Here is a 25,780-nt window from a genome sequence, read left to right as displayed (position 1 = left end):
TCAGTTTTAAACTCATGGTCCCATTTATTTTTAAGAAAGCAGCTATCTATCTGTGTTTCGAAGAGCAGACCATTCTCCCGATGTCCTGACCAACATTAGTTCCTTAGTAACAGCACCTAAAACAGATTAACTGGTCATTCATCTCATTTGTGGGATTTTGCTGTGTGCAAAATGGCTGTTCTGTTTCCCTACATAACAGCAGTGACTGCACTTCGGAAGCAGTGAATTAGTTGTCACCAATTTTCCCTCTTTTGTTTTCGGTGTGTGGCCCCTTTAACTGGCTCCACGGACCAGTCAAAAGTTTTAGCGCATGCGTAAAATTTCACATTGGAAAGCTGGTCCCCAGCTGTGCGGGCATGCAGCTTCGAGGGAATGTTGGTTGTGACATGCTTGGAGATGTCCCAAAAGGCACTATATAAATGCAAGCTCATTCTTAAAATTTAGATGGGATAGAGTTTGGGGAATAATTTCAGTGTGTTGGATAACTTAAATGTATAAAGTGAAACATGTTTTATAGGTCTCATGTACAGCAGTAATTCTGGAACAGTCGCCTCGCTTGCACTCACTCTCTCACCCCATCCGATCTAACACACTGACATGTCACTCTATCCTGCTCACTCTGGCTCCCTGTGCAGATCGATCCAGAATGCATTCCTTACATTCCAACTCCAATACAGGTGTGGGGAATGCATTTCCTGGGCAGTGTGCACTGTTGATGCTGTCAGTTATGGAATGAGACGATATTGAAAACTTAACGTGCTCTGGTTTTACAAACAACAGAATAAACTTGGTGCAAAGGAAACGAAGACAAAGGTCCCCTGCAGATAAGGTCTGCCTTTGCTGGATTGTTCTCAGTAAGGCTGTAAGACAGCAGTAAAGAGATGATCCAAGGACTATCTGCGCTCCATGCTGGAAACCTTTTTTTTTCTGGCACAAACATCCTGTGAAAATAATTATTTGTGCACCATTTAAAGAAAGGCAGAGTTTCGTAAAGGGATTTCAGTTACACGGCTAGACGTTCTGATCAGAATCTGAAGTGGAATCATGATCACTGGTGGACTCATTAGCTACTTCCTCCAATGGGCCCATCGTGCCGTCTGGCTTAACCCTCATTGGCTTAATTATCTGCTCCCTGAAAAAGAAAAGAGTTACGTTCCATTAGTGGGTGGGCAGCTTATACTTTAATGCTCGGCAAAACCTTCATACAGAAATAAAAGGCAAAATATCCCCAAAACAAACCTCCATTCCAAGAGTCTCATTAGACCCACTAAACCAATTAAAAGACTAAAAGCGAAGTCAAATCGTAATGAACCCAGAACAGGATGCAGAGCCATTGTCTCAGATAATGCACCCCTTATGCTGTTGGCTTTACACAATCTGCTGCCACAGCAGCCCCCCGCACTCCCCCAGTGTCTGCAGGCAACCTCATTAAATGCCTTCTAGCAAGAAAATATATTTAATTTCAGTAAATAGAGCGATCATCCTCCAAAATGCACCGTGTGTCAACTCTAGTGGTTTTCAAGTAGCGGCTAGTTGATTCTGACTGGCAAGCTTACCCCTCTCTCTCATTGTTTGGGAGAGTTTAATTATAAAATTGTCAGTCAGTTTAATCGCTTCAAAGGAACTTTTTGTGCCCCTTCACAGCTAATCCAATTACATCTATCCTGTGTTCTGCTGCCTGATCTAAAGATGATTTTCCAATCAAAAGCATTAGCTGCACCGCACACATAAAAAACATCCAGTCAAACTCGTATTGCACAATATAATTTTATGGATTAAAATATTAAAAGTTGAGATTTCACAGCCATCCAGTAATTTTCTGACAAATCTGAAGTGTACATGATGCACAGTCTACTGCTTTTATTTATATATATATATATCTCTTCTTCTTAGGCGGTCCCTTGAATCGAGGATGACTTGCTTCCACGCCAAAAAGGGATGTGTTCAATGAGTTCACAGATGTTTCAATGAAGGAACTAATATTCCAAATCCCGAAATACATGCCTGTGCATGGTTTTTTTTAACATGGGGTGGCCGTTGCACACCAGCCACCACACGGGCTTGACAGAGCTAGGTCTTGGTCCAGTGGCAAGGGTTAATCAAGACGACTGGAGACCAGCTCTGCTGCATGGACCCAGTGCGCACACATATCGCAGTGTGGGCTGGCCCTTGCTACCCCTGGGCCCTTGCCTCTCCTGGGACCCGATCACACCGCTCTACAATCTCTCACTGCTCCACAATCTCTCACTGCTCCTGCGGAACCTGCCCACGCTACAATCACCGATCTGGGTTATGGTGACGTCCAATCCAGTTGCCCTTTTCACTGCCATCGCTCTCCTGCACCAGCTCGCGCTGTATGTTTGCCTTTTATGGCCCCGACCTGCCGCTGATGGTCTCACCCAGGTCGGGGCCGCCATGCTGTCCAGGGGCTGCTCGCCTTTTATATATACACACACACACACACACACACACACACACAACACACTCCATGCACTCACTCTGCACTGACTAGCAAAGATGCACCTCACCCATCCCTCCTTCCGTCCTCACAACACAACGATCACCAAACTGAAAGACAGGCGATGGGGATCATTCTGCTCCTCCCTCCTGTATCACAGCACCGAACAGCAACTACATATTTAGGATTTACGTGCAATCATTGTAGGGTAACTCTACAGCAGGCACTCACTTCCTAAACCAGTCTAAAAACTACAACCCAATCATACGGTAATAATGACGGTGAGCACAAAAAGAGAGCGAGCGAGACACCGAGAGCGAGCGAGACACCGAGAGAGCGAGCGAGACACAGAGAGCGAGCGAGACACCCAGAGCGAGCGAGACACCCAGAGCGAGCGAGACACCCAGAGCGAGCGAGACACACAGAGCGAGCGAGACACACAGAGCGAGCGAGACACACAGAGCGAGCGAGACACACAGAGCGAGCGAGACACACAGAGCGAGCGAGACACACAGAGCGAGCGAGACACACAGAGCGAGCGAGACACACAGAGCGAGCGAGACACACAGAGCGAGCGAGACACACAGAGCGAGCGAGACACACAGAGCGAGCGAGACACACAGAGCGAGCGAGACACACAGAGCGAGCGAGACACACAGAGCGAGCGAGACACACAGAGCGAGCGAGACACACAGAGCGAGCGAGACACACAGAGCGAGCGAGACACACAGAGCGAGCGAGACACACAGAGCGAGCGAGACACACAGAGCGAGCGAGACACACAGAGCGAGCGAGACACACAGAGCGAGCGAGACACACAGAGCGAGCGAGACACACAGAGCGAGCGAGACACACAGAGCGAGCGAGACACACAGAGCGAGCGAGACACACAGAGCGAGCGAGACACACAGAGCGAGCGAGACACACAGAGCGAGCGAGACACACAGAGCGAGCGAGACACACAGAGCGAGCGAGACACACAGAGCGAGCGAGACACACAGAGCGAGCGAGACACACAGAGCGAGCGAGACACACAGAGCGAGCGAGACACACAGAGCGAGCGAGACACACAGAGCGAGCGAGACACACAGAGCGAGCGAGACACACAGAGCGAGCGAGACACACAGAGCGAGCGAGACACACAGAGCGAGCGAGACACACAGAGCGAGCGAGACACACAGAGCGAGCGAGACACACAGAGCGAGCGAGACACACAGAGCGAGCGAGACACACAGAGCGAGCGAGACACACAGAGCGAGCGAGACACACAGAGCGAGCGAGACACACAGAGCGAGCGAGACACACAGAGCGAGCGAGACACACAGAGCGAGCGAGACACACAGAGCGAGCGAGACACACAGAGCGAGCGAGACACACAGAGCGAGCGAGACACACAGAGCGAGCGAGACACACAGAGCGAGCGAGACACACAGAGCGAGCGAGACACACAGAGCGAGCGAGACACACAGAGCGAGCGAGACACACAGAGCGAGCGAGACACACAGAGCGAGCGAGACACACAGAGCGAGCGAGACACACAGAGCGAGCGAGACACACAGAGCGAGCGAGACACACAGAGCGAGCGAGACACACAGAGCGAGCGAGACACACAGAGCGAGCGAGACACACAGAGCGAGCGAGACACACAGAGCGAGCGAGACACACAGAGCGAGCGAGACACACAGAGCGAGCGAGACACACAGAGCGAGCGAGACACACAGAGCGAGCGAGACACACAGAGCGAGCGAGACACACAGAGCGAGCGAGACACACAGAGCGAGCGAGACACACAGAGCGAGCGAGACACACAGAGCGAGCGAGACACACAGAGCGAGCGAGACACACAGAGCGAGCGAGACACACAGAGCGAGCGAGACACACAGAGCGAGCGAGACACACAGAGCGAGCGAGACACACAGAGCGAGCGAGACACACAGAGCGAGCGAGACACACAGAGCGAGCGAGACACACAGAGCGAGCGAGACACACAGAGCGAGCGAGACACACAGAGCGAGCGAGACACACAGAGCGAGCGAGACACACAGAGCGAGCGAGACACACAGAGCGAGCGAGACACACAGAGCGAGCGAGACACACAGAGCGAGCGAGACACACAGAGCGAGCGAGACACCGAGAGAATGGCTGTTGAGGCAGAGATTGGAACATCAGTTAAAGTGAGAAGTAGATTGAAAGTGAAGATTATAAAAGGACACTGGGAAATGGGATTACGGACAGTTGCTTCAGCTGACGAGCCAGCACCAGTGCAGCTACGATGGGACGAATGGCCTCCTGTGCTGTAATTTCTAGATTACATCTACAATGAAAAATGTAACGTTGAGAAATACAGGCAAGTCCCAAGACAGTGACAGATGAGGAAGGCCATTCAGTCCATCGTACTGTATCCCTGAGAGAGATCCCCCCCTCTCTGGGCAATCCAAGTGTTTCTACAATGCTTCCTGGGATGGTTGGACCTGTTTAGTGTAGAATCTACAGAAACTCCCAGGGTTCTTTCAGATTCATCCTCAGGGACCCCCAACACCATTCAAGAAACTTGCACGTCGGAACATTTCCTTCCTACATTTAACACTTTGCACATTCCTGCATTGAATTCCATCTGCCATTGTTCTGTCCACTTATTTCATCCAATGCATTTTATATTTTCTGAGCTACCTTCTCTGATTTCACTGACTCTATAGTTTGGCACCATCTGCAAATTTGACTATTTTGCATCAAGTCATTTGTGCAAATTAGAAACAAATCCAAGCACTGAGCCCCGAGGTACTGTACCCGCCCCCGGGGTACTGTACCTCACTGCGCACCCCACCCCCCCACCCCCCGGGGTACTGGTAGCCCCGGTATTATTGTGGTGAATCTGCACTGCTCCCCCTCCGAGGCCAATATATCCCTCCTGAGGGGCGGGGCCCAGAAATGGACACAGTTACTCCAGACGGGGTCTGACCGAGGCTCTGTACAACTGAAGCATCACTTCGTCCCCCCATTGTAGTCCAGCCCTGAGATAAAAGACAACATTCCACTGGCCTTTACGATTAGTTTTTGTACCTGTGCACCTCTCAGTCGGCTACCTTTGCCCATCACGGGGGTGGAAATGGCGCAGCCTGCAAACTTGTTGATAGTGGCGCAGCCCGCAGACTTGTTGCTGGTCATGGAAACGTTTGAAAATGATAAATCACCTGTCACGGCCCGCCAGATTAGGACTTGGACCAGCCAAGATCCTCTGCTGTCCCTAGTAACTGATGTGTGTACCTGGACTCCCAACTGAGGCTCCTGCACCACGCCAGCTCCGATTGCTCTCTCGGGCTCCCGAGCCAGGGGGCGTTAAGGGGATTACTGGAGGCCGCAGAAGAAACCTGCAGCTCAGTAGTTTTTTAAAACTTTGCCCTCCTCCTGATTGCCTCGCCCCACCCCCAGGCCTCGGCCGTCCAATATTGGGCAGGCCCCGAGCAGCCAGCTGAGTCAGGTCTGGGAGCCCGATAGTTGTCTGCAGCTCACCGCCCGAGGGCCAATTTAGGGCTGTCCTTCCTTTCTGTTCTGGCCACCTCACTGGTCGAACCTGGCTTCGGGAGTTCGTGACTGTAAGCCTCATAGTCTCGGCTCTGAATCACAGCTGCTACTTCTGAACTGTTTGCAAGGCCACTGCCTGGTGAGACTTTGAACATGTATAATTTTAAAATTAAATATGAAACGGGATATTTAATAACAAATATGTAAGGAGATGGCTTGCCTTGGGGATATGTGTAACCTGGGCCAGTACGAGGACATTCGGCCTTCAGGAAGTGATGTGCAATTCTGAGTCTTAATGCATCCGTTTCAAGAATAAACTGCAACTGTAGGAAGGGTGGGTTACTCGGAAGGGCACTAATATCCTGAGACATAGGAGCGTGCACCCTACAACCTGCCTCCGACATAGCCGCTCGCATCACTTTCCAACTCACTCTGCTTGCAGTTATTCACTATAAACAAAACATCATCTTTTGAGTGCCTTTGTGGAAAGGAGGTCTCAATTAAGGAGCTGGTTGCTTGCATTCCTGTCTGCGGTTACAGGTCTCCCGAGAGCCCCTTTCACCGATGCAGGTTACATCCTCGCTTTGCCATTTAGCCTGATTATGACTGTGAGTCAGACCTTTTGTACGACAATCTTTCTGGGCTGTTGCATGTCTGTCAGAACCGATACCTGGAATTAATTACAACATTCATACCGTAGCCAATTTAACAAAGCAGCATCCCGCTCTCTCTGGATAAAATGCTTTGGTTAGTGTTGGGAGGGACTCGTTCATCTTTCTCTAATTGAGTGCCACATAATAGTTCTGAGCTTTTCATGAGGCATCAACTGTGAGATGGGTTTTGAAGAAAGAGAAACTCAAAGCTGTACCGCCCGGCCTCAATGATCTGTTAATTAAACCAAGGCTTTTAATGAGAGTGATCGCAGGCAGTCGCACAGGTTCTGCCGCATCCGCTCAGCGCTAACCTTTGTGCGACTTTCTGCCTGTGCCTGGCTCATTTAATGGGTCCGCACCAATTTACAGATTCCAGCCTTCTGGAATAGGTTGGCAAGGAATCATTTGTTACATCGATGCACCAAGAGATAATATTCAACACATGGAAAAGAAATGAAAAATTGCTGCAACATACTGCTCTGTCTTCTGACAAAGGGAACTCACCCGAAATGTTAACCTGTCTCTTTGCAGATGCAGACTGATGTTCTGTATATTTGCGGGTAACGTCCGATTGTTTTAAACACTAAGCGGGCTATTTTGTGAAAAAGGCTCTCATTAAAAATAGCACAACAAACAAAAAGCATCCTTCTCCAAATATTTAATGTGCAGAAAAGCACTCCGGTTATATTCAGTACGCTTTCACTTATTTAACAGGATTATTTTTTTACATTTAAAACAGGTTCTCCCCAGCGCCTCTACCTAACCTGGGCTGCACTAGCAGGACCACAGCCAGGGAGTCGGATCAAGGCTTGATCGTGGAACTCTTCATAAACAGAGGGGGGAAATGAAAGGGGCCAGATTATAAATGTACTTGGAAATCAAGTTTGGTCAAATTAAATTTTAGTTTGTCCAGTTTTATATGCACTGTTTTTGTAAGTTTGAAAATTGTGGGATTGGAAGGTACTCCCAGTAGTGAAAATTTAACTACTGAATAAAAAGTTACATGAATGAACTGTAGACATTTACAGCCCAGGAGGAGGCCATTTAGCCCACTGTATCTGTGCTGGCACTAAACTAGACCCACTGCCCTGCGCACTCCCCATAGTCTAACTCTACTTCAAACATTTATCCAGCAGTATGGATTTCTGCTACAATTATTTGCAGCATGTCCAAATAATGTTATCCTGTTAAACTAGCGATTTGATATAATTTATCAATTTAGATGCTTAAGTTGAGCTCTGGTAACCATTTAATAGAATTGATGCACAAAAGTAGATCTGAGTACAGTTCAGGGGATACAAAACCCGTTGTACACCAAGCGATTAAAACTGCTGCAGCACACATGCGGGACTGTCTGTAAGGACTTGGGCCCTTTGCAGTTCCCCATAGCCAGGTTGTGGTGTCAGGCACTGAGCTGGCAAACGTATTCCAGGGAGTTCTGGGGCATGGAGCCCTTTGCCAGATTCAAAAAACTGAATGTAAATGATGCAATTTGGACCTTTCCTCTTCTTTATATATTCATTTGATTATTCGCGTTTCAAATACATGAGTACAAGATTCACTTAAATTAGTCATGGATCTTACTGAGGTCCAGACTGTAATCTACCTCAATGCTGCCTTTGTAAAATGAGGTTCGTAGAAGCAACTGCCTCTGTCACTCTCTCCATCCATCTGTTGGTCTTGCTCCTCTCTCATGTCTGTCGTTCTCTTCTTCCCTGTCACACTCTCCTTCCCTCCACTCTCATGTCTGCTGTTCTCTCCCTCTCTCGGTCACTCTCTCCTTCCCTCTCTCGGTCACTCTCATTCCCTCCCTACCTCTCCATGTATCTGTTATTATTTTCCTCTACCCATAAAGATAGTATCTGCTTTTCAGAAAGTAATACTGGATATGAAGCACGTGCCAGGGGAAGTGAGAAGTGCTATATAAATGTAATTCCTTGCTGCATCTCTGTTGCTGCCCCCTGTTTCGGTTAGTCTGACTGCTCCTTCAGCTTCCTCTATTACGCCAGCAATCTCAGAGTCTCCCGCCTTCTTTCCTTTCCGCCACTGATTGCAGGGGTCCCTGCGACTGCAGGATTCACAGGCACCTTCTACTGTCCCTGCACACAGAGAAAGGCAACTTTACGACCATCACACCTTCACGCGTGCGCTCAGAAAGCCACATATGAAGCCAAATAGAAGGCAGAACTTTCCGTGCAGTAGGGCTCAATCTCCCCTCCCCACTCCCAGTCAAACTGCACCAACTTTCAGTGAAGCAAAATGCTAAAAGCCTTTGCACGGATTTAAAGAAGAAGCTTTCCTGCTGCCTTTACTAATAGAATGTAGACCGTCCTTTGCTGTGGGCAAAGGGAAAACGCCAAATACAATATAGCATACACGAGAAGTGAAAAGTAGACGGGAGGACAAGAACATAAAACAGAACAAAGGTGCTTTCAGGACTGGACAGTGAGGCACAATTTGCTGACCATAGCACTTCTCTATCAATGAAATCTGTCGCTGTTTCCAACACAAGGCTGTAATGACAGCAATGACCACATTACCTGGACAGTTTGTCAAACATATTGACGAGTTTCATGGCTTCATACTCTTTCTGCTCCTCCGTCATTCCATCCATTGGATTCGGCATCGGATCTTCGACATGACCAGTGATGGGGTTAATACTGCAAATCACATGATGTGCAAAATCAGGGTCAGCAAAATGACATTACACACACTTGGTTCCAAGTAGGAATAAAGTAAATTTTTTTTAAATGACAGCCAGAATAATCCCAGTTACCTTTCCCTCCCCCCTCATAGGTTGGGTGGAGATTTAATTTTAAAAGTCTCTCTTTATGTAGAAGATCTCTCGAGCACTCACCGTTAAGGAAAGTTTCAAGCCTCCCTCTGGTTTTGCAACTAGCAGAGACTCGGTTTGAAGAGTGCAGATCGAGTTTTCAAATAATTCACCCCTCAATCCCTGCCATAAAAATTTCAATATTTTCACAAATAGCATTGGAGACTTTTGAAAGCTAATTCACCAAAGTATTGGGAATATAGAAGACAAGATCGCGGGACATACAGGGCCGAACATGGCTTGTCCCAATGTGTAGGGGCTGTCACATCCCACGGTACCATCAGATCTTTCTCCAGGTACTCTTTATAGACGAAGGTTTCAAATACCCTTTGCAGTTACATTCTCAAGCCACTAAAATAGTTAGAAAAGGTACTTACAAAGATTTTACACTTTTGTACTCTTCAGTATCTGTGTCTTCATCCTCAGAGTACTGACCATCTCCCCTCCCTCCGGCCAGCAGACCATGGGCAGCCAGCAGGCCTGCCGCATTACCGTAGCCAGTGTATTTTAACAAGCAATCGACTGGAAGAAAGAAGCATCCATAAGCAAGTTATATACCTCCCCTGGAGAAGTACTTTAGATAGAAGCTGAAAACCAGTTACCATGAGACTCGCTGTTTAGAATTAAGAGGGAAAAAGTAACTTATGTTTCAGTGCTGCCACTAACTTACACTCATCGACTTCAGCAAATGAAAGGGAGAGTTAATGTGTTTTGGATACCGTTAGCAACAAATAATTTATTTGCAATCTCTCACTCGGTGTCAGCTTGGCTCAGTTGGCAGCACTTTCACCCGAGTCAGAGAGCTGTGGGTTCATGCCCCACGATGGACTCGAGCTCACAATCGAGGCTGGGGGAGATCGGCACCGTCAGAGGTGCGATCTCTTCAGTGATTCATTAAACCAAGGCTCCACCTTCCCATCCTTGGGTGGATGTAAAAGATCCCATGGCACAACTTGAAGTGCAGCAGAGGAGCTGCGAGACACCAAGAACAGATGATCTGGTCATGGTCACATTGCTGCGTGTGGGATCTTGCTGTGCACAAATTGGCTGTCACATTTCTTACATTCCAACAGTGACTACAAAAGTACTTCATTGGCTGTAAAGTGCTTTGGGACGTACGGAGGTCGCAAAAGATGCTATATAAATGCAAGTTCTTTACACTTTAATTTCAAGAACTCGCCTAGCCATTTTTTAATAATACACTGTAGTCTATTCAAACTGTTTAACTTTCTGCTCAATGTTTCTTGCAATACTGCCATCAATCTAGTGCAGCTGGTGGATTTTGCTTTGGTAACTCTACAGCACAAATCACCAGATTTATTGAATTAAAAGCTAACGAGGCTCTGGTTGCTAGTCCAGTACTATAACCAATACACTACTGTACCCATGACTATCTCACCAACATAATCATTAACAAGTTTCACCTGCTTCCAGCTTTTCAAAAAATCAGGCCCCTTCTATTGTGGTGAGCCCCCTGCTTCACACAGTCCCAATACAGGGGCTCAAATCTCGCTCCCAGTTCTGAAAAAGGGTGCTACACCCTCAACGTTAACCTACTTTTATTCGCTTTCCAGATGCCGACATACCTGCTTGCGACGTCAGCTCAAGGGTATTTAAGACAACGTATAGTCTTCAGGTGAATTGGGGTTAAAGGGTAGTGGATAAGCAGTCCAGGGCACACAGATGAGATTGAGTACGCATCTTAAAAAGTCCTGTATTTATTATAATAGTTATCTTTGTATTATCATTTATAGTTAAATAGAAGAAAAGAACAGCAATTTGGGAAGCTGATAGGCAGAAACAGATAGGTTAGAGAATTGGAGTTTCTCTGTAGGAAAGGTTGAGGAGCTGGGAGATGCAGGGCTATGGGAAAAGAGAATAATTGGATAGCTCTTTTAAAGAGACGGCACAGGCACGATGGACCGAATGGGCTCCTTCTGCACTGTATCAATCTATGATTCGATGTAAAACCAAGGCACTACAGCACCACCATTAGTAGGAGGATGTAATTACAGCGTGACAAGTTTACATAGGAGATTTTCATCGGAAGCAGTTGACAGGAAGTACACACAGATTGTTAAAACATTAAAAGACAGTGACTAGATATTGCTCTCCCATCGCACAATTTAATACAATTAGCAACCAATATGTCCCTCAAAGTGTGGGCCTCCTCCATTGCCCAGGTTAACACCAGGATTAAGGAGTGGAAATATGTGGGTGGGGTTCCACTGATGCTCACCGCTCTCTTTGCACAGCACAAACAGGAACTCTGCAGCAGTGTGTTTCACTCCAGTGTCGATGTGGGTCATGAGGCGCACCAACTTATTCCGGAGAGTGGTGCCCACTTCAGGTCGGTTCTTTACATCTTTTAAAGGAGGCAGGACCTGGCAATGCAAACATGGCATCAGTTCAGAAAAAAGATTTGGTACATCACAACACTAGACTAATTACCATACGTACGGCCTTAACTCACTGGGTAATATTATTTAACTGCAGGTCAGTTGGTAGCGCTCTCTCGCCTCTGAGTCAGGGGGTTTTGAGTTCAAGTCTCACTCCAGAAACTCGAGCACAAAAATCTAGGCTGACATTCCCAGTGCAGTACTGAGGGAGCGCTGCACTGTCGGAGGGGCAGTACTGAGCGACGCTACACTGTCAGAGGGGCAGTACTAAGGGAGCGCTGCAATGTCGAAGCGCCGCACTGTCGGAGGGACAGTACTGAGGGACCGCTACACTGTCGGAGGGGCAGTACGAAGGGAGCGCCGTACTGTTGGAGGGGCAGTACGGAGGGAGCGCCGCACTGTCGGAGGGGCAGTACGGAGGGAACGCTGCTCTGTCGGAGGGGCAGTACGGAGGGAGTGCCGCACTGTCGGAGGGGCAGTACGGAGGCAACAGTGCTCTGTCGGAGGGGCAGTACGGAGGGAGTGCCGCACTGTCGGAGGTGACGTCTTTCGGATGAAATGTTAAATTGAGGCCACGTCTGCTCTTTCAGGTGTCTGTAAAAGATCCAGTTGCACTATTTCGAAGAAGAAGAGGGGAAATATCCCCGGGGCTGGATTTTCGAGGGGCTTGCAACCGGGTTTTCGCCATGTTTTGACCCTCTGCGGCGAAAACCCGGTTGCAAAGCCCGGGCGGCATCCTCGGCTCCTTGTTTGTGGCGGCAATGGGAAGTACCGCCAGGGAGAGCTGCGCCGACGCGTAACGAAGCTGAGTGCATTATCGTCCAAGTTTCAGCACTCTCCCGACCCGTATGCCGGGCCCGGAACAGCGACAGGTAAAACCAGTCGGTGCAGTCCTGCCAGCAGCGGTAGGTTAGAAAACCTGCAAAAAAGGTAAGTTTAAGTTTTTATTTTTAATTTTTTTTGCAGTGTTTGGTTAGTTAAGGGTCTTGGGAATGTTTTTTAATGATTTTTTTTCCCCCTCCAAGGCCCCTCTCGCAGTGCAAATGACCCTGCACTAAAGTTGCCGAAACTCGTGTTTTACACTGCGAATAATTGTGCAATGCCTCCCTTTGCGATATGTCCGACGCTAACCCCAAAGGCCGAAAGTTCGGCCTAAAATCGGCAGCGTGGCAAAAACGGTAATTATCACGTATCGTTACCGTTTTCGCCCAAAAACCCCAAAATCCAGCCCCTAATGTCCTGGTCAATATTTATCCCTAAACCAACATCACTAAAATAGATTATCTGGTCATTATCACATTACTGTTTGTGGGAGCTTGCTGTGTGCTAATTGGCTGCCGTGTTTCCTACATTACAACAGCGACTACACTTCAAAAGTACTTCATTGGCTGTAAAGCGCTTTGGGACTTCCGGTGATCATGAAAGGCGCATATAAATGCAAGTCTTTCTTTCAGGTCTCTGGGCAATATCTATTTAAATGCAGGTCAAACAGTTTAAATTAAATCAGATGTTAAATACAATCGAGATATAAATTTTAAAAATGGTCTTGCATTTATACTGACACCTCATTACATCGCAAATTGCTTCCCATACAAGTGGTGGGATTCCCGATTGTGCTTCGAATACTGCAAGCTTCAAAACACTAGCAAACGCCTGCATTTCATTTTTCTCTTTTCTGCTAGGTTCCAATTTATTCGCGTCTCTGCATCGTTATTGTCGTCTGCCGTTGCGTGGCTGGCCATCAGGAGATGCTCAGCAGCTGGTAGATAGGGATCCCTATTCTCTGCCTGGCCACCAGTCTCCGCTCTTACATGATTAATGGGCTCTTTCGTTTCATAGTTGGCAGATTTGTTAACCATTTAACTGCCACATTTTGTTATTTATAATCTGGCTTTACATTCATGAGGGCTGCATTTCAAAGTTAGATCAGGAACACCATATGCAGTTTGGTTACCTTTACAGCTATACTCCAGACCTGGCTTAGCGGCTGTCTGCTTAACTATAAAGCCAGATTCTGAAAATTCTATTGCACGATCAGAATGCAATCACAATCTAATTTGTACCCTGCTGATAATATGAAAAAAGCTATTTGAATACAAAAACAATCCAAAACATGCTTTCAGTATCAGCTGTCACCTGTGCTGTGGCTCAGTGGGTAGCACTCACTCGTCTCTGAGTCACAAGGTTGTGGGTTCAAGTCCCACTCCAGAAACTTGAGTGCAAAATCCAGTGTAGTACTGAGGGAGTGCTGCACTGTCAGAGGGGCAGTACTGAGGGAGTGCTGCACTGTCAGAGGGGCAGTACTGAGGGAGCGCTGCACTGTCAGAGGGGCAGTACTGAGGGAGCGCTGCACTGTCGGAGGAGCAGTACTGAGGGAGTGCTGCACTGTTGGAGGAGCAGTACTGAGGGAGCGCTGCACTGTCAGAGGGGCAGTACTGAGGGAGTGCGGCACTGTCGGAGGTGCCTTTTGCATGAGACGTTAAACCGAGGCCCCATCTGTCCTCTTAGGTGGACGAAAAAGATGCTATGGCAGTATTTCGAAGAATAGCAGGAGTTATCCCTGGTGTCCTGGCCAATATTTATCCTGAGTTCACCATCACTAAAAAACAGATTTGCTTTGTGTGGGCGCTTGCTGTGTGCATATTGGCTGCCGTTTTTCCCACATTACAACAGTGAATACACTTCAAAAAATATCTTATTGGCTGTGAAGCGCTTTGGAACATCTGGTGGTCGTGAATGGCGCCATATAAATGCAAGTCTTTCTTTTAACAGGTCGGCCAAATCTCAACGTACTAATACATTTACCCATGCTGACATTTCTCATCTATTTCAACTGAGACGACATTATGGACAGCGGCTACATGCAGATGATTGTCAGACCCCATACATTTACAAATAACACTGCGCATTGAAAAGGGTTAGGGAGATTCTGGTCAGACACTTTTCTGTTAAAAGCAGAGTCAAAACCAGACAAGGTGACACTGATGTTGTGGAAATGTTTTAGAGTCGTAACTTACAACCTGAACAACTCTTAGCCCTGCAAACCCATTCCAAGAGCGGCAAATGAGATTAGGAACTGTTAGAGCCAAAAACAACCACAAATTATTGAAACACAATCATGTAGCATCAACTTGGTTGACAGAAGGTAAATGTTATCATAGAATCTTACAGCACAGGAGGAGACCATTTCGCCCGTCGTGCCTGTGCCGTCCTGTTGAAAGAGCAATCCAATTAGTCCCACTTCCCCTGCTCTTTCCCCAGAGCCTTGAAAATCTTACTTTTTCAAATATTTATCCAATTCCCTTTTGAAAGTTACTATTGAATCTGCTTCCACCACTCTTTTAGGTAGTGCATTCCAGATCCTAACTACTCGCTACATAACATTTTTTTTTCCTCATGTCGCCTTTGGTTCTTTTTCCAATTACAGGTTGAACATCCCTTATCCAGAACTCCCTTATCCGGCACCACCCCTCGTCCAGAACCATTCCCGGCCACTGGGTGGCGCATGTGTAGTGTTCCGACATGAACAAATTGAAGTCCTTCCTCGCTGCCGACTCCTGCAATCGCTGGCCTGACCCCGCAATCCACCGACCCCCTCCCCCATGATCTCTCTGCCGCACTCCCAGCCCCTATATCCCCTTGCTCAGTATCTTTACCATCCAATTTAACGTGACCACCCCTCGTCCAGAAAAATCCCTTATCCAGAACAGGCCAGGTCCTGAGGGTTCCAGATAAGGGAGGTTCAAACTGTACCTTCAATCTGTGTTCTCTGGTCACTGACCCTCCTGTCACTGGAAACAGTCTCTCCTTGTTTACTCTATCAAAACCACTCAGAATTTTGAACACCTCCATTAAATCTCCCCTTAACCTTCTCGGCTCTAAGGAGAACCCCAGCTTCGCCAGTCTCTCCACGTAACTGAAGTCCTTCACCCCCTGGTACCATTCTAGTAAATCTCCTCTGCATCCTCTCCAAGGCCTTGACATCCTTATCTTATCCGCTATCTTGGCTTATATGGGAATCTAGTATGAACCTGGCATGAACTCCCCTGCTCTTTGGAAAAAGTGCCGTGGGATCTTTCACATCCATTTGGGGGGGGGGGGGGTGGTTAAAACGGTTTAACGTCTCATACAAAAAACAACACATCTGACAGTGCAGCACTCCCTCAGTACTGCACTCCCTCAGTACTGCATTGAAGTATCAGTCTAGATTACGTGTTCAAGTTCTAGAGTGGGGCTTGGGTGCTCAACCTTCTGACTCGGAGGTGAGAGTTCTACAGATTTAGCCAAGTTGACACTGCAATTGCAGGACTAGGTGAGGCGAGGCCCCAGAGTGATCTGCAAACGTGAATGAGGATTTTGAAGTTAATGTGCTAGGACACAAGGGGGTCAAGGGTGACAGGTATGTGGGATTTGGTACGGGACAGGGTGCAGGTGTTGGAGTTCTGGATGAGCTGGAGATTGTGCAGGGTGGAACTCAGGAAGCCAGTGAGGAGAGTGTTGGAGAACTCAAGTCTGGACGTTACCAAGATATGGACAACGGTTTCAGTGCAGTGGGAGTGAGGTAGAGATGGAATTTTTGTTGGTTACATAATGCTAAAGCGTGACAGGAGATTTTTATACATTTAAAATTATCACATTTATATTTGCAAGAGATATTCTAAAAACATTAGATTTTAAAAAAAAACGGTGTCAAGTAATTTTGCTTGCAGTTAATCGGAACTCATCCAGTTAATGCTTCATAGCCTTGGCACACACAGAATAAACTCATTGACCTAATCAGACTAAACATAAAATTAATTATGTTATTCTTCCAGTGACTGCCTATGAAAGACAGAGTTGGAGAGAAAACTGTAGTTGAGGGGTCAAGGACGAGGGGCCATAGATACAAGAGTAAATGCAAGATATTCAGAACTGAGGTGCTAAACTATTGCAAGGGGTAGGCTGGAGGAGTGCCCGCATATACAACAGCTTTTAATAAGCAACATTCGGCATGGATTGAAGACGAGGAAGGTCCTATTTGATCCACATCCTTGACTTCTTTTAGGGTGTCACAAATAAAATAGAGGGTGAAAGTTTCTAAGATGTAGTTTATTTAGACTTCCAGAAATCCTTTGACAAAGCCCCACAATGAAAATCACTAATTAAGCTGAAATCCGTGGAGATCGAGAGTAGGATACGATACTGCACAAGAATTAGATAAAAGAAACAGAAAAGAGAGAACTTGGGAGTGTTTTTAATATGAATTTTCACTTCCTAGTTTTCCAAAACAATCACCAGAAACTAGTTACATTTAGCCAGCGTGCAATGAGATGGTTTTACTTAATTCAAATTCTGGCATTTTATACTACAGAAATATTAATCAACGCTTTATCGAAAGAATCAAATCATTTATTTTCCTTATGAACTCTTGGCAGTCCTCACCTGTGACCGGATATATTTCCTCATATCTCTGTGAATTCGGGAACATTCTGTCAGAACGCTTAAAACTGGAGTCAATCCTTCCTTTAAATTGGACCCCTATCAAATATAAAGATGTAAATAATCAAATTAAAAATCACAATGCTGTGCGAAAATAAAGCTATTGGACGAGAAGACCATTTCACTTGTCCTATTGTTCAGGGCAATGTTCAGGACCTGCTCAGAATGTTCCCTATCTCCCTCGGCCTTTGCGCCAGACTTACCTTTCGGTATGTCACTGGAACATAAACAACCTATATCAAAGTTGAAGCCGAAGGAACAGAATAAAACGGCATCAATCATTTTAGCGTCTCGGTGCTGGGGGTGAAATTAGTCGCGGCCAGTAGCACGAAACAGGCACCAGTGAATTGGTGGCAAAATGTTGGGGTTTCTTCTTCTGTTATACCCAGAGCATGTTATAAAGGTGGACAGTCTGGGACACAGTTCTTCACAACTGCAAATCGGCATTAATGGAAAAGAAAATCTGGTGGGAGGAGCTAAAATGGGGGGGGGGGGGGGGAAAAGGGAGGTGTACAATGGGAGAGGTGTACAACGGGGTAGGGAGGGGGGAAATGGGGGTGAGGGGGATTGGATTAAAACAGGGAGGGTAGGGGTAAAATGGAGGGGTGGTAAAACGGGGGGGGGGGGAAACGGGGGTTAAATGGAGGGTAGTAAAACAGAGGGTAAAACGGGGGGGGAGGGTAAAACAGGGGGGGGGTAAAATAGGGGGCAAAACGGGGTGGTGGTAAACTGGGGGTGGGGGGGGTAAAATGGAGGGGGAGGGAGTTGGGGGTGATTACAGCATGGAAAGGTTATATGTAATCTACTATAAATCCGGATTGCAGGCATTTATAATGGAAAACATTGATAGGAAGTGTGCACAGACACAAGATTTATATATATATATATATATATGTACCTATAAGCAGACTGCCAACTAAATTCCTACTGAACCCAAATAAATGACTGCTGCAATTTGTGATACCACCAAAGGAAAACATTTGCAAGCTGAAAGCAACCAGGAATGCCCCCCAGTGATGTGAAGACTGTTGATGCATTGTGACTTAGCCCAACCTGTGGGATCCCGTTCCCAGCACCAGAGTAACAACTTGCTCAACCTCACTGAACGTAACTTGCTTTTAAAAAAGAATAAAACCAGTCAGTGTCTCACCCTGTCTATTCTCTTCTCCATGAAACCCAGCAAAACCTCAACTGCATCCATCTTCTTCCCATTGTAATCGACCGTTCCACATTTGATGCTGGGGCTGAAGAGGAGATCCAGGTTGGCCACTGGAATGTTGTTCAACAGATTGATTGTGTGGCTAAGGAAGAAAATTAAAAGTGAGAGTGTCCCTTTGGCTTCACTTCATGAAACAAAAATCAAAAACACAGCAAGAGGAAACGAGCTCAATGCAGTTCACTTATCCACAGATCTAGGATACAATGTGAGAACTGTTCCACAATTTACCACACTCCCAATTTAATCAGAACTGGGAATTATGAGAGCAGTTCTTTTCTGCAGTACGACTCGCTACCCATGGTAGCAGGGCCCTCCCAGAACACTGAGCTGCACCAGTATCAAACCCGTATATTCACTGGGTGTACAGTGCTCGAGATCTTTGAGAGATGTGGTAAGTTGCGATATAAACACAAGTCTTTCTTGTACCTTGCCCATTAAATGAGGCTCTTGGAGATAAAGGCAAGGCTGACAAGCGCGGACGTGGAACAGCTCGACCAAAATCTCACCACTATAAAGCACAGGCAGGTAAAGCTGCACGAATCAGCACTTGAACTGGATATAACCCTTTAAGCTGCTGATAATGTGCCGATACAAAGAATTCCGCTGTCTTTCACCGCTAACTGACTGAAACCGTAATCCCCGTACACAGCCGGATGGAGCCTTCTGCATTTAGGGAGAAGCTACTCTGACTGAATTCCAGCCACCCAAAGTCTTTCCCTTCCTTCCACCACCACTTGCCTTTCCTTCCAGCGAGTTTCTACTACAGGAACGGCATGCACTGCAATAGTCAGCATCCTTGCTATTACTCCCTAGTCACACTGGAAGAGATTGTCTTGGTCTGTTCCTGCATGTTGTGTGTTGTGAACAGATTGATTTGTAAGTTCCGATTGTTCTTCCCTCATCCAACAGCTTCAGGTAAGATTTCCCCCTCACCAATACCGTTGCTATTTTTTCCAGTGGCTCCCAAACTCACATTTCTTAGAACGGGTTACAACCCCTCTCATTGATCGGATCGCCCCTCCCCCCCGGTTCCTGTTAATCAGACACTGGTTCTATTTGCTCACATCCCTACTTCTCTTACTTCCCATTAATCACATTCCCACTCTCCTGACTCCAAATGCCCTGCTCTCTCCTCTCCTCTCCTCTCCCAATCTTCTCACTTTGGTCTCTGCTCCTGCCATTTCCCCCTCACACAAAATTCAATAGATTGCGTCACTGCTCTCTGGATCCATATCCAACTCCGCACCCGTCTGCTCCACTCCCTCGCTCTGAACTCCATTCCCCATCAACGTGCTTTGCGCCCAAACCATGCCCTGGATTGTCCATGAGGAACACTAGTAGCACTAGTTCTGCTAGTATCAGACAAGCACACAAGATTATTGCAAAAGAAACTGCAGGCAAAATTAAGATCAAGTTACAAGAGTGTTACATGCATAAATATTGCCTGGTTTCAGTCCAGTTTTATGTGCCAGACGCAACAAGCTGATGAACACATCTGTGATTGAAGATATTACACTGCCGATAGCCTATTGTACGATTCTGTTAGAAAGCTAGGGTTACAGGTGCAGACGCACAGTCAGAGAGAGTTATTCTCGTTCTTAGCTTAGACACAGCTCTCACCGACAGCTGTACAACGCAGTCCAAGTTCTTCCGTGACTCTTTTTCAATCCAGTAACTCCTGTGGGAGGAATTCATCTGATCTTCTAAACGTTTTGTTCATTTTCTGATCTTTTAAACGAGCAGAGGTGGAGGTGTCTGATCCAGAATCTGCCTCCTTGCCGTCCCTGAGTGTGCATATTTCACTCTTTGGCACTGAGGTCCCCTTTCATGCAGCAATATGCAAAGGAGATCCTCCAACACCTTTAAACTTAATTTTATGGATCACTGTGTTTCAGTTATTCTTTTCAGTAAAAGATGCCTGACTTTCTGATCTCTGTCACTCCACTGACAGTTTTATTTGCAGAAGAGGGTATGAAATTCCTTAGCTTCCACCGAGTCTGCCACCATACACAGGTCTACACAAAGCCATTAGCATTCTCCCCCCTAGGAGGTAGAAATACACACTGCTATTGAGCATATATTAGTCCTTATTGCGCCCTACAGAGCCCATTAATCATCCTTGCATGACACTCACCCCCTCAGCTCTCAGCCCCCTCCTGACCAACACACTGAATGAAGTTCTCGACACTTCGTCACTTCTCATAACCCGTCCACAATGTGCGCACACTGACACAGATCAGTCAGCTCGCTGTATTCAACTCAGAAACAACTTGCAGCTTTCAAGCATTACAAGCCGTTCTCCCCAGCCTGCTGCAGGTTAAACCAAGTCAAATATAGATTGGGAACCATTTTGTCTGTCTTGTGCATGTTAAATTAAAAGAGTTCCCAATTTGCGATTTTTTTTTTTTAAATGTCATGGGTTCATGTTTTGTTATTCCCAGAGCGTTTTATGAAGGTGGGACAGTCTGGGACACACAATTCTTCACAACTGTAATCAAAATCAAACAACTAGTGAGCTGTGCTCAGAAGAGAAAAGTGAGAACACACGTTTAAAAATAGTTCCAATTTAAATTGCTGATCCTGTGTAAACTGACTATCAATTATTCCCCTGCCTGAACAGGACCTGGATTATAACAGGACGGGTTATACTCTGCCTAAAACATTTAATCAATCTTATAATACGATTAAAATAAAAATCAAACTGCTAAACATACTGAAAATGTTTTAATGTTATTCGATTCTGCATCTACTTTAAAATTTAAAAAACACAAGGTTAAAGGGCAAAGGCCCATTGTGTAGAATACAGAGCGGGTGAAAAGATTTAAAGGTACATCAGGAAGTAGTGATAATATGACACAGGGTTTGGCTTTCCACAGACTGCAGGTCCTGGCAGAGAATGAATTAAAATCAGAGCTTGCACGATGATTCCCAATTTCAACACGGTGGGCATGCAAGGGTGCGCAGGACAGTGTTGCTGCAGACTGAAAGAAATGAGACGGGTAGGTTCAAAGGAGAAAGGGCCACAGTTTTAAAAAGAGAGAAAGGTTACACTGGAGAGAGGTCATTCATTCGCTGGCCAGCTATTTGCTGTATCAATTTCAGGAGAAAGAGAGAAATGCTATGGGAATCTCCCCAGACACGGGAGCAGTATTCAACTCTTGCACAGACTAGGGCTTCCAGGGAAAGAAAATAGTGAGATCAACAATGTTTATAAATTGAGCACGAAAAGATGTTTTACTCTGGATGCAGAGGGAAAAAAAAAACAGATGCATAAATGGCAGAACTCTGTTTTACAATCATGCCAATTATTGTATTCACATCAGCAACCTAAGGAAAATATATGGAGAAGGGAGAAGCGGAGGTGTCGATTGGTTAGAGGCACAGGAGGACAAGAGCAACATCCTGTTTCTCTCAATCCATGAAGACACATTTTCCCCTCCTCGTTCTTCAGTGGGACAACGATGCAAGTTAATCAGTGCGAGAACTAAAGGTTGCGAGTACTGAGATCGTGCAAGGTGCTTATAGAAACATAGAAAATAGGTGCAGGAGTAGGCCATTCGGCCCTTCTAGCCTGCACCGCCATTCAATGAGTTCATGGCTGAACATTCAACTTCAGTACCCCATTCCTGCTTTCTCGCCATACCCCTTAAAAGACTGGACGAGGAGTGGAATTTGTGAAGGAACGATTGGCGGGAAAGAGGCCCGAGCCCCAAGAAACAAGTCAGAGGATGAACAGCAACTACAACAAAGGTAGAACAATGAGAAGAAATGAGAAATAGGAGCAAGAGTAGGCCATACGGCCCCTCGAGTCTGCTCCATGAGATAGTCACAAACACAGCGTTGAAGGGAGACCACACAGGGCTAACTTGTTTAGAAGTGTGAGGTGCCAGAATCTGTCCAAGGCTTTGGAGATTGCCAAGGCAATAACAGATGATTCACCAGAGGTGTGAATTAAAGGTGAAAAGACCACCAGTGCAAGGCTTGTGTCAAAGGCCAGACTGGCAATCATGGATCAGGCCAACATTCGATGAATAATTGGAGGCAAACAGCAACTTCCCGAAGGTTAGAAAGCTGGGAGAGAGCTCCTACACTAACATTTCCGTGTTTCCGGAGGACCATGGTTGGGAGGGTGGGAGCGGGTCAAGGGAAGGGAGACAGAATGAGTTCATCATCATCATAGGCAGTCCCTCGAAATCGAGGAAGACTCGCTTCCACTCTAAAAATGAGTTCTCAGGTGTCTGTACAGTCCAATGCGGGACCCACAGTCTCTGTCACAGGTGGGATAGACAGTGGTTGAAGGAAAGGGGTGGGTGGGGAGTCTGGTTTGCCGCATGCTCCTTCTGCTGCCTGCGTTTGTTTTCTGCATGCTCTCAGTGACGAGACTCGAGGTGCTCAGCGCGCCCTCCTGGATGCTCTTCCTCCATTTTGGGCGGTCCTTGGCCAGGGACTCCCAGGTGTCGGTGGGATGTTGCACTTTATCAAAGAGGATTTGAGGGTGTCCTTGAAACGTTTCCTCTGCCCATCTGGGGCTTCCGAGTAGAGCACTTGCTTAGGGAGTCTCGTGTCTGGCATGCGGATGATGTGGCCCATCCAGCGGAGCTGGTCGAGCGTAGTCAGTGCTTCAATGCTGGGGATGTTGGCCTGAGCAAGAACTCTGACTTTGGTGCGTCTATCCTTCCAGTGGATTTGCAGGATCTTCTCCAGCGCTTTGAGATGCCTGCTATATATGGTCCACGTCTCTGAGCCATATAGGAGGGCGGGTATCACTACTGCCCTATAGACCATGAGCTTGGTGCCAGATTTGAGGTCCTGGTCTTCAAACACTCTTCCTCAGGCGACCGAAGTCTGCACTGGCACACTGGAGGTGGTGTTGGACCTCGTCATCGATGTCTTCCCTTGCTGATAAGTAGGCTCCTGAGATATGAAAATGGTCCACGTTGTCCAAGGCCGTGACATGGATTTTGATGACCGGGCGGGAGGGCAGTGCTGTGTGGTGGTGTCAGGTTGGTGGAGGACCATGTCTTACGGATGTTTAGCGCAAGGCCCATGCTTTCGTATGCCTCGGTGAAAGTGTTGACGATGGCTTGGAGCTCGGCCTCTGAGTATGCGCAGATGCAAGCGTTGTCCGCGTACTGTAGTTTGATGACAGAGGATGGGATGACCTTGGATCTAGGCGAAGGTTGAACAAGTTCCCATTGGTTCTATAGTTTAGTTCTACTCCAGCGGAAACTTGTTGAGAGTGAGATGGAGCATTGCAGTAAGTAAGATAGAGAAAAGCATTGGTGCGATGACGTAGCCCTGCTTGACCCCAATCCGGATATGGATTGGGTCTGTGGTGGATCCATTGGTCAGGATCACAGCTTGCATGTCACCGTGGAGCAGGCGGAGGATGGTGACAAACTTTTGGGGGCAGCCGAAACGGAGGGGGACACTCCATAGTCCCTCACGGTTGACAGTGTCAAAGACCTTTGTGAGGTCAAAGGCGGCCATATACAAGGGTTGGTGCTGTTCCCTGCATTTCTCTTGTAGTTGTTGCACGGTGAAGATCATGTCCGTTGTACAGGTTGAACTTCCCTTATCCGGTACCCTCGGGACCTGGTCTCTGCCAGATGAGGGATTTTGCCGAGTGAGGGGAGGTCATCAACCCGAGGGGGAAAGAGAGGAGGTCTGTGGCACGAGCGGGCCTCGAAGTGTCGGCGCGGCCCGAGCTGCAGGAGTTCCAGCAGGGTGATGAGGCGGAGGCAGCCGATAATCCCGACATCGAGGAGAAAGATTATATTGGTGAATACCTTGTACTAATTTGTTTTTAATGTATGTTCTGAAACCAGAGAAGGAAGGATTTTGACTGGCCGTGTTCTACGCATGCGCCACCCGGTGGCCAGGAATGGTGCCGGATAAGGGAGTCCCGAATAAGAGAGGTTCAACCTGTACCCCTTAGTGGACGGACTCCGCATTCTGACTCTGGGAGGAGCTCTTCAGCCACGGGGAGAAGACGATTGAGGAGGATTCTTGCAATGACTTTCCCCGTGGCTGACAGCAGGGAGATTTCTCTGTAGTTGGCGCAGTCGAATTTGTCACCTTTTATTTTAAGATGGTCACGATTACGGCATCTCTGAGATCTCCAGGCATGCTCTCCTCCTTCCAGATAAAAGAGATGAGGTCATGCTTTCATGCCAATAGTGCTTTTCTGCCATACTTTAGTGCCTCAGTGGGGATTCCATCTGCTCGTGATGCCTTGTTGTTCTTGAGCTGATGAATAGACTTTTCTACCTCGTGCCGGGCTGGGGTTTTGCTGAGATGGAGTCGACGACACTCACGTCGAAGACAGAGTCTCGATTAAGGAGATCTTCGAAGTGTTCCTTCCAGCGGGCCCTGACTGTCTCTCTGTCCTTGATGAGTATCTGTCCATTCTTGGCCAGCAGTGGGGTGGGGCCTTGGGTGCTTGGGCCGTAGTTGGACTGCGCTGAAGAAACCTCGCACATCGTGATCGTCGGCCAACTGCTGGATCTCCTGTGCTTTCTCTACCCACCAACTATTCTTTAGATCACGGATTTTTTGTTGGACCTCGGCCTGCAGCCGCCTGTAGAACTGCTTTGCTGCTCCCGAATTGGGCTGCTGCTTTAGGTTCAGAAATGCGCTGCGGCTATTAGCTCCTGGACATTCTCGTCAAACCAGTCTTGGTGTTTCCTGGTTGAGTGACCGAGCATCTCTTCGCAGACACTGATTATGGAGGCTGAGGGCAGACGAGGCGCTGTGGGCTCTCTGTGTCTCAGGGTCATCGAGGGTCGCTAGGTTGGCAATGAGGCGTTGGCTGTATCTGGGTCTTTGAGTGCCGCATTGTTTCTGTTGCCGATGCTGTTTTGGGGCTATATTGATGTTAATGATGGAGCGGATTAGGTGGTGGTCCGTCCAGCAGTCGTCGACTCCTGATGCGCACATCCTGCGGTCCCTCGCTCGGACGATGCCGTAGTCGTCCCAGGTAAGATGGCGCCCGGGATGGCAGCTACCTAGGGAGCTCTGCTGCTCAACGACGGCCCCGGAGTCCCTTCGACCAACTCGGAGCCAGCCTCAGCGGCGACCCCAGAGACCCTTTGGCCAGCGGCCCAATCTGCGGAGGCGAAAGCAGCTGGAGGAGCAGCGGCAGAGCCACTGTCGGGCATGTGGCGCGGGTAACGGCGGCGGCCACTCTGACTTCTCCCATGATCCTTCGAGAAGCTA

The 25,780-nt window shown here is 47.4% G+C and overlaps 1 protein-coding gene across 1 annotated transcript in view; it reads right to left on the bottom strand.

Annotated features, from left to right (window-relative positions):
- The window catches only part of ric8b (RIC8 guanine nucleotide exchange factor B), a 70,434-nt gene continuing 44,654 nt past the window's right edge, over positions 1–25,780 (bottom strand). Inside the window, exons 5-10 of the mRNA XM_070900171.1 lie at positions 18,494–18,644; positions 17,287–17,382; positions 11,706–11,850; positions 9,844–9,988; positions 9,174–9,293; positions 1–1,132 (exon numbers count right to left, since the gene is read on the bottom strand). Coding sequence (XP_070756272.1) covers positions 1,012–1,132; positions 9,174–9,293; positions 9,844–9,988; positions 11,706–11,850; positions 17,287–17,382; positions 18,494–18,644 — 778 coding nt within the window. The 3' untranslated portion in view covers positions 1–1,011. The remainder of the gene's footprint in view (positions 1,133–9,173; positions 9,294–9,843; positions 9,989–11,705; positions 11,851–17,286; positions 17,383–18,493; positions 18,645–25,780) is intronic.

The sequence above is a fragment of the Pristiophorus japonicus genome, chromosome 15, assembly GCF_044704955.1.
Source record: "Pristiophorus japonicus isolate sPriJap1 chromosome 15, sPriJap1.hap1, whole genome shotgun sequence".
NCBI classification, from domain to species: domain Eukaryota; kingdom Metazoa; phylum Chordata; class Chondrichthyes; family Pristiophoridae; genus Pristiophorus; species Pristiophorus japonicus.
The sequence above is the reverse complement of the archived record's forward strand: the minus strand, read 5'-3'. Positions and strand labels throughout refer to the sequence as shown.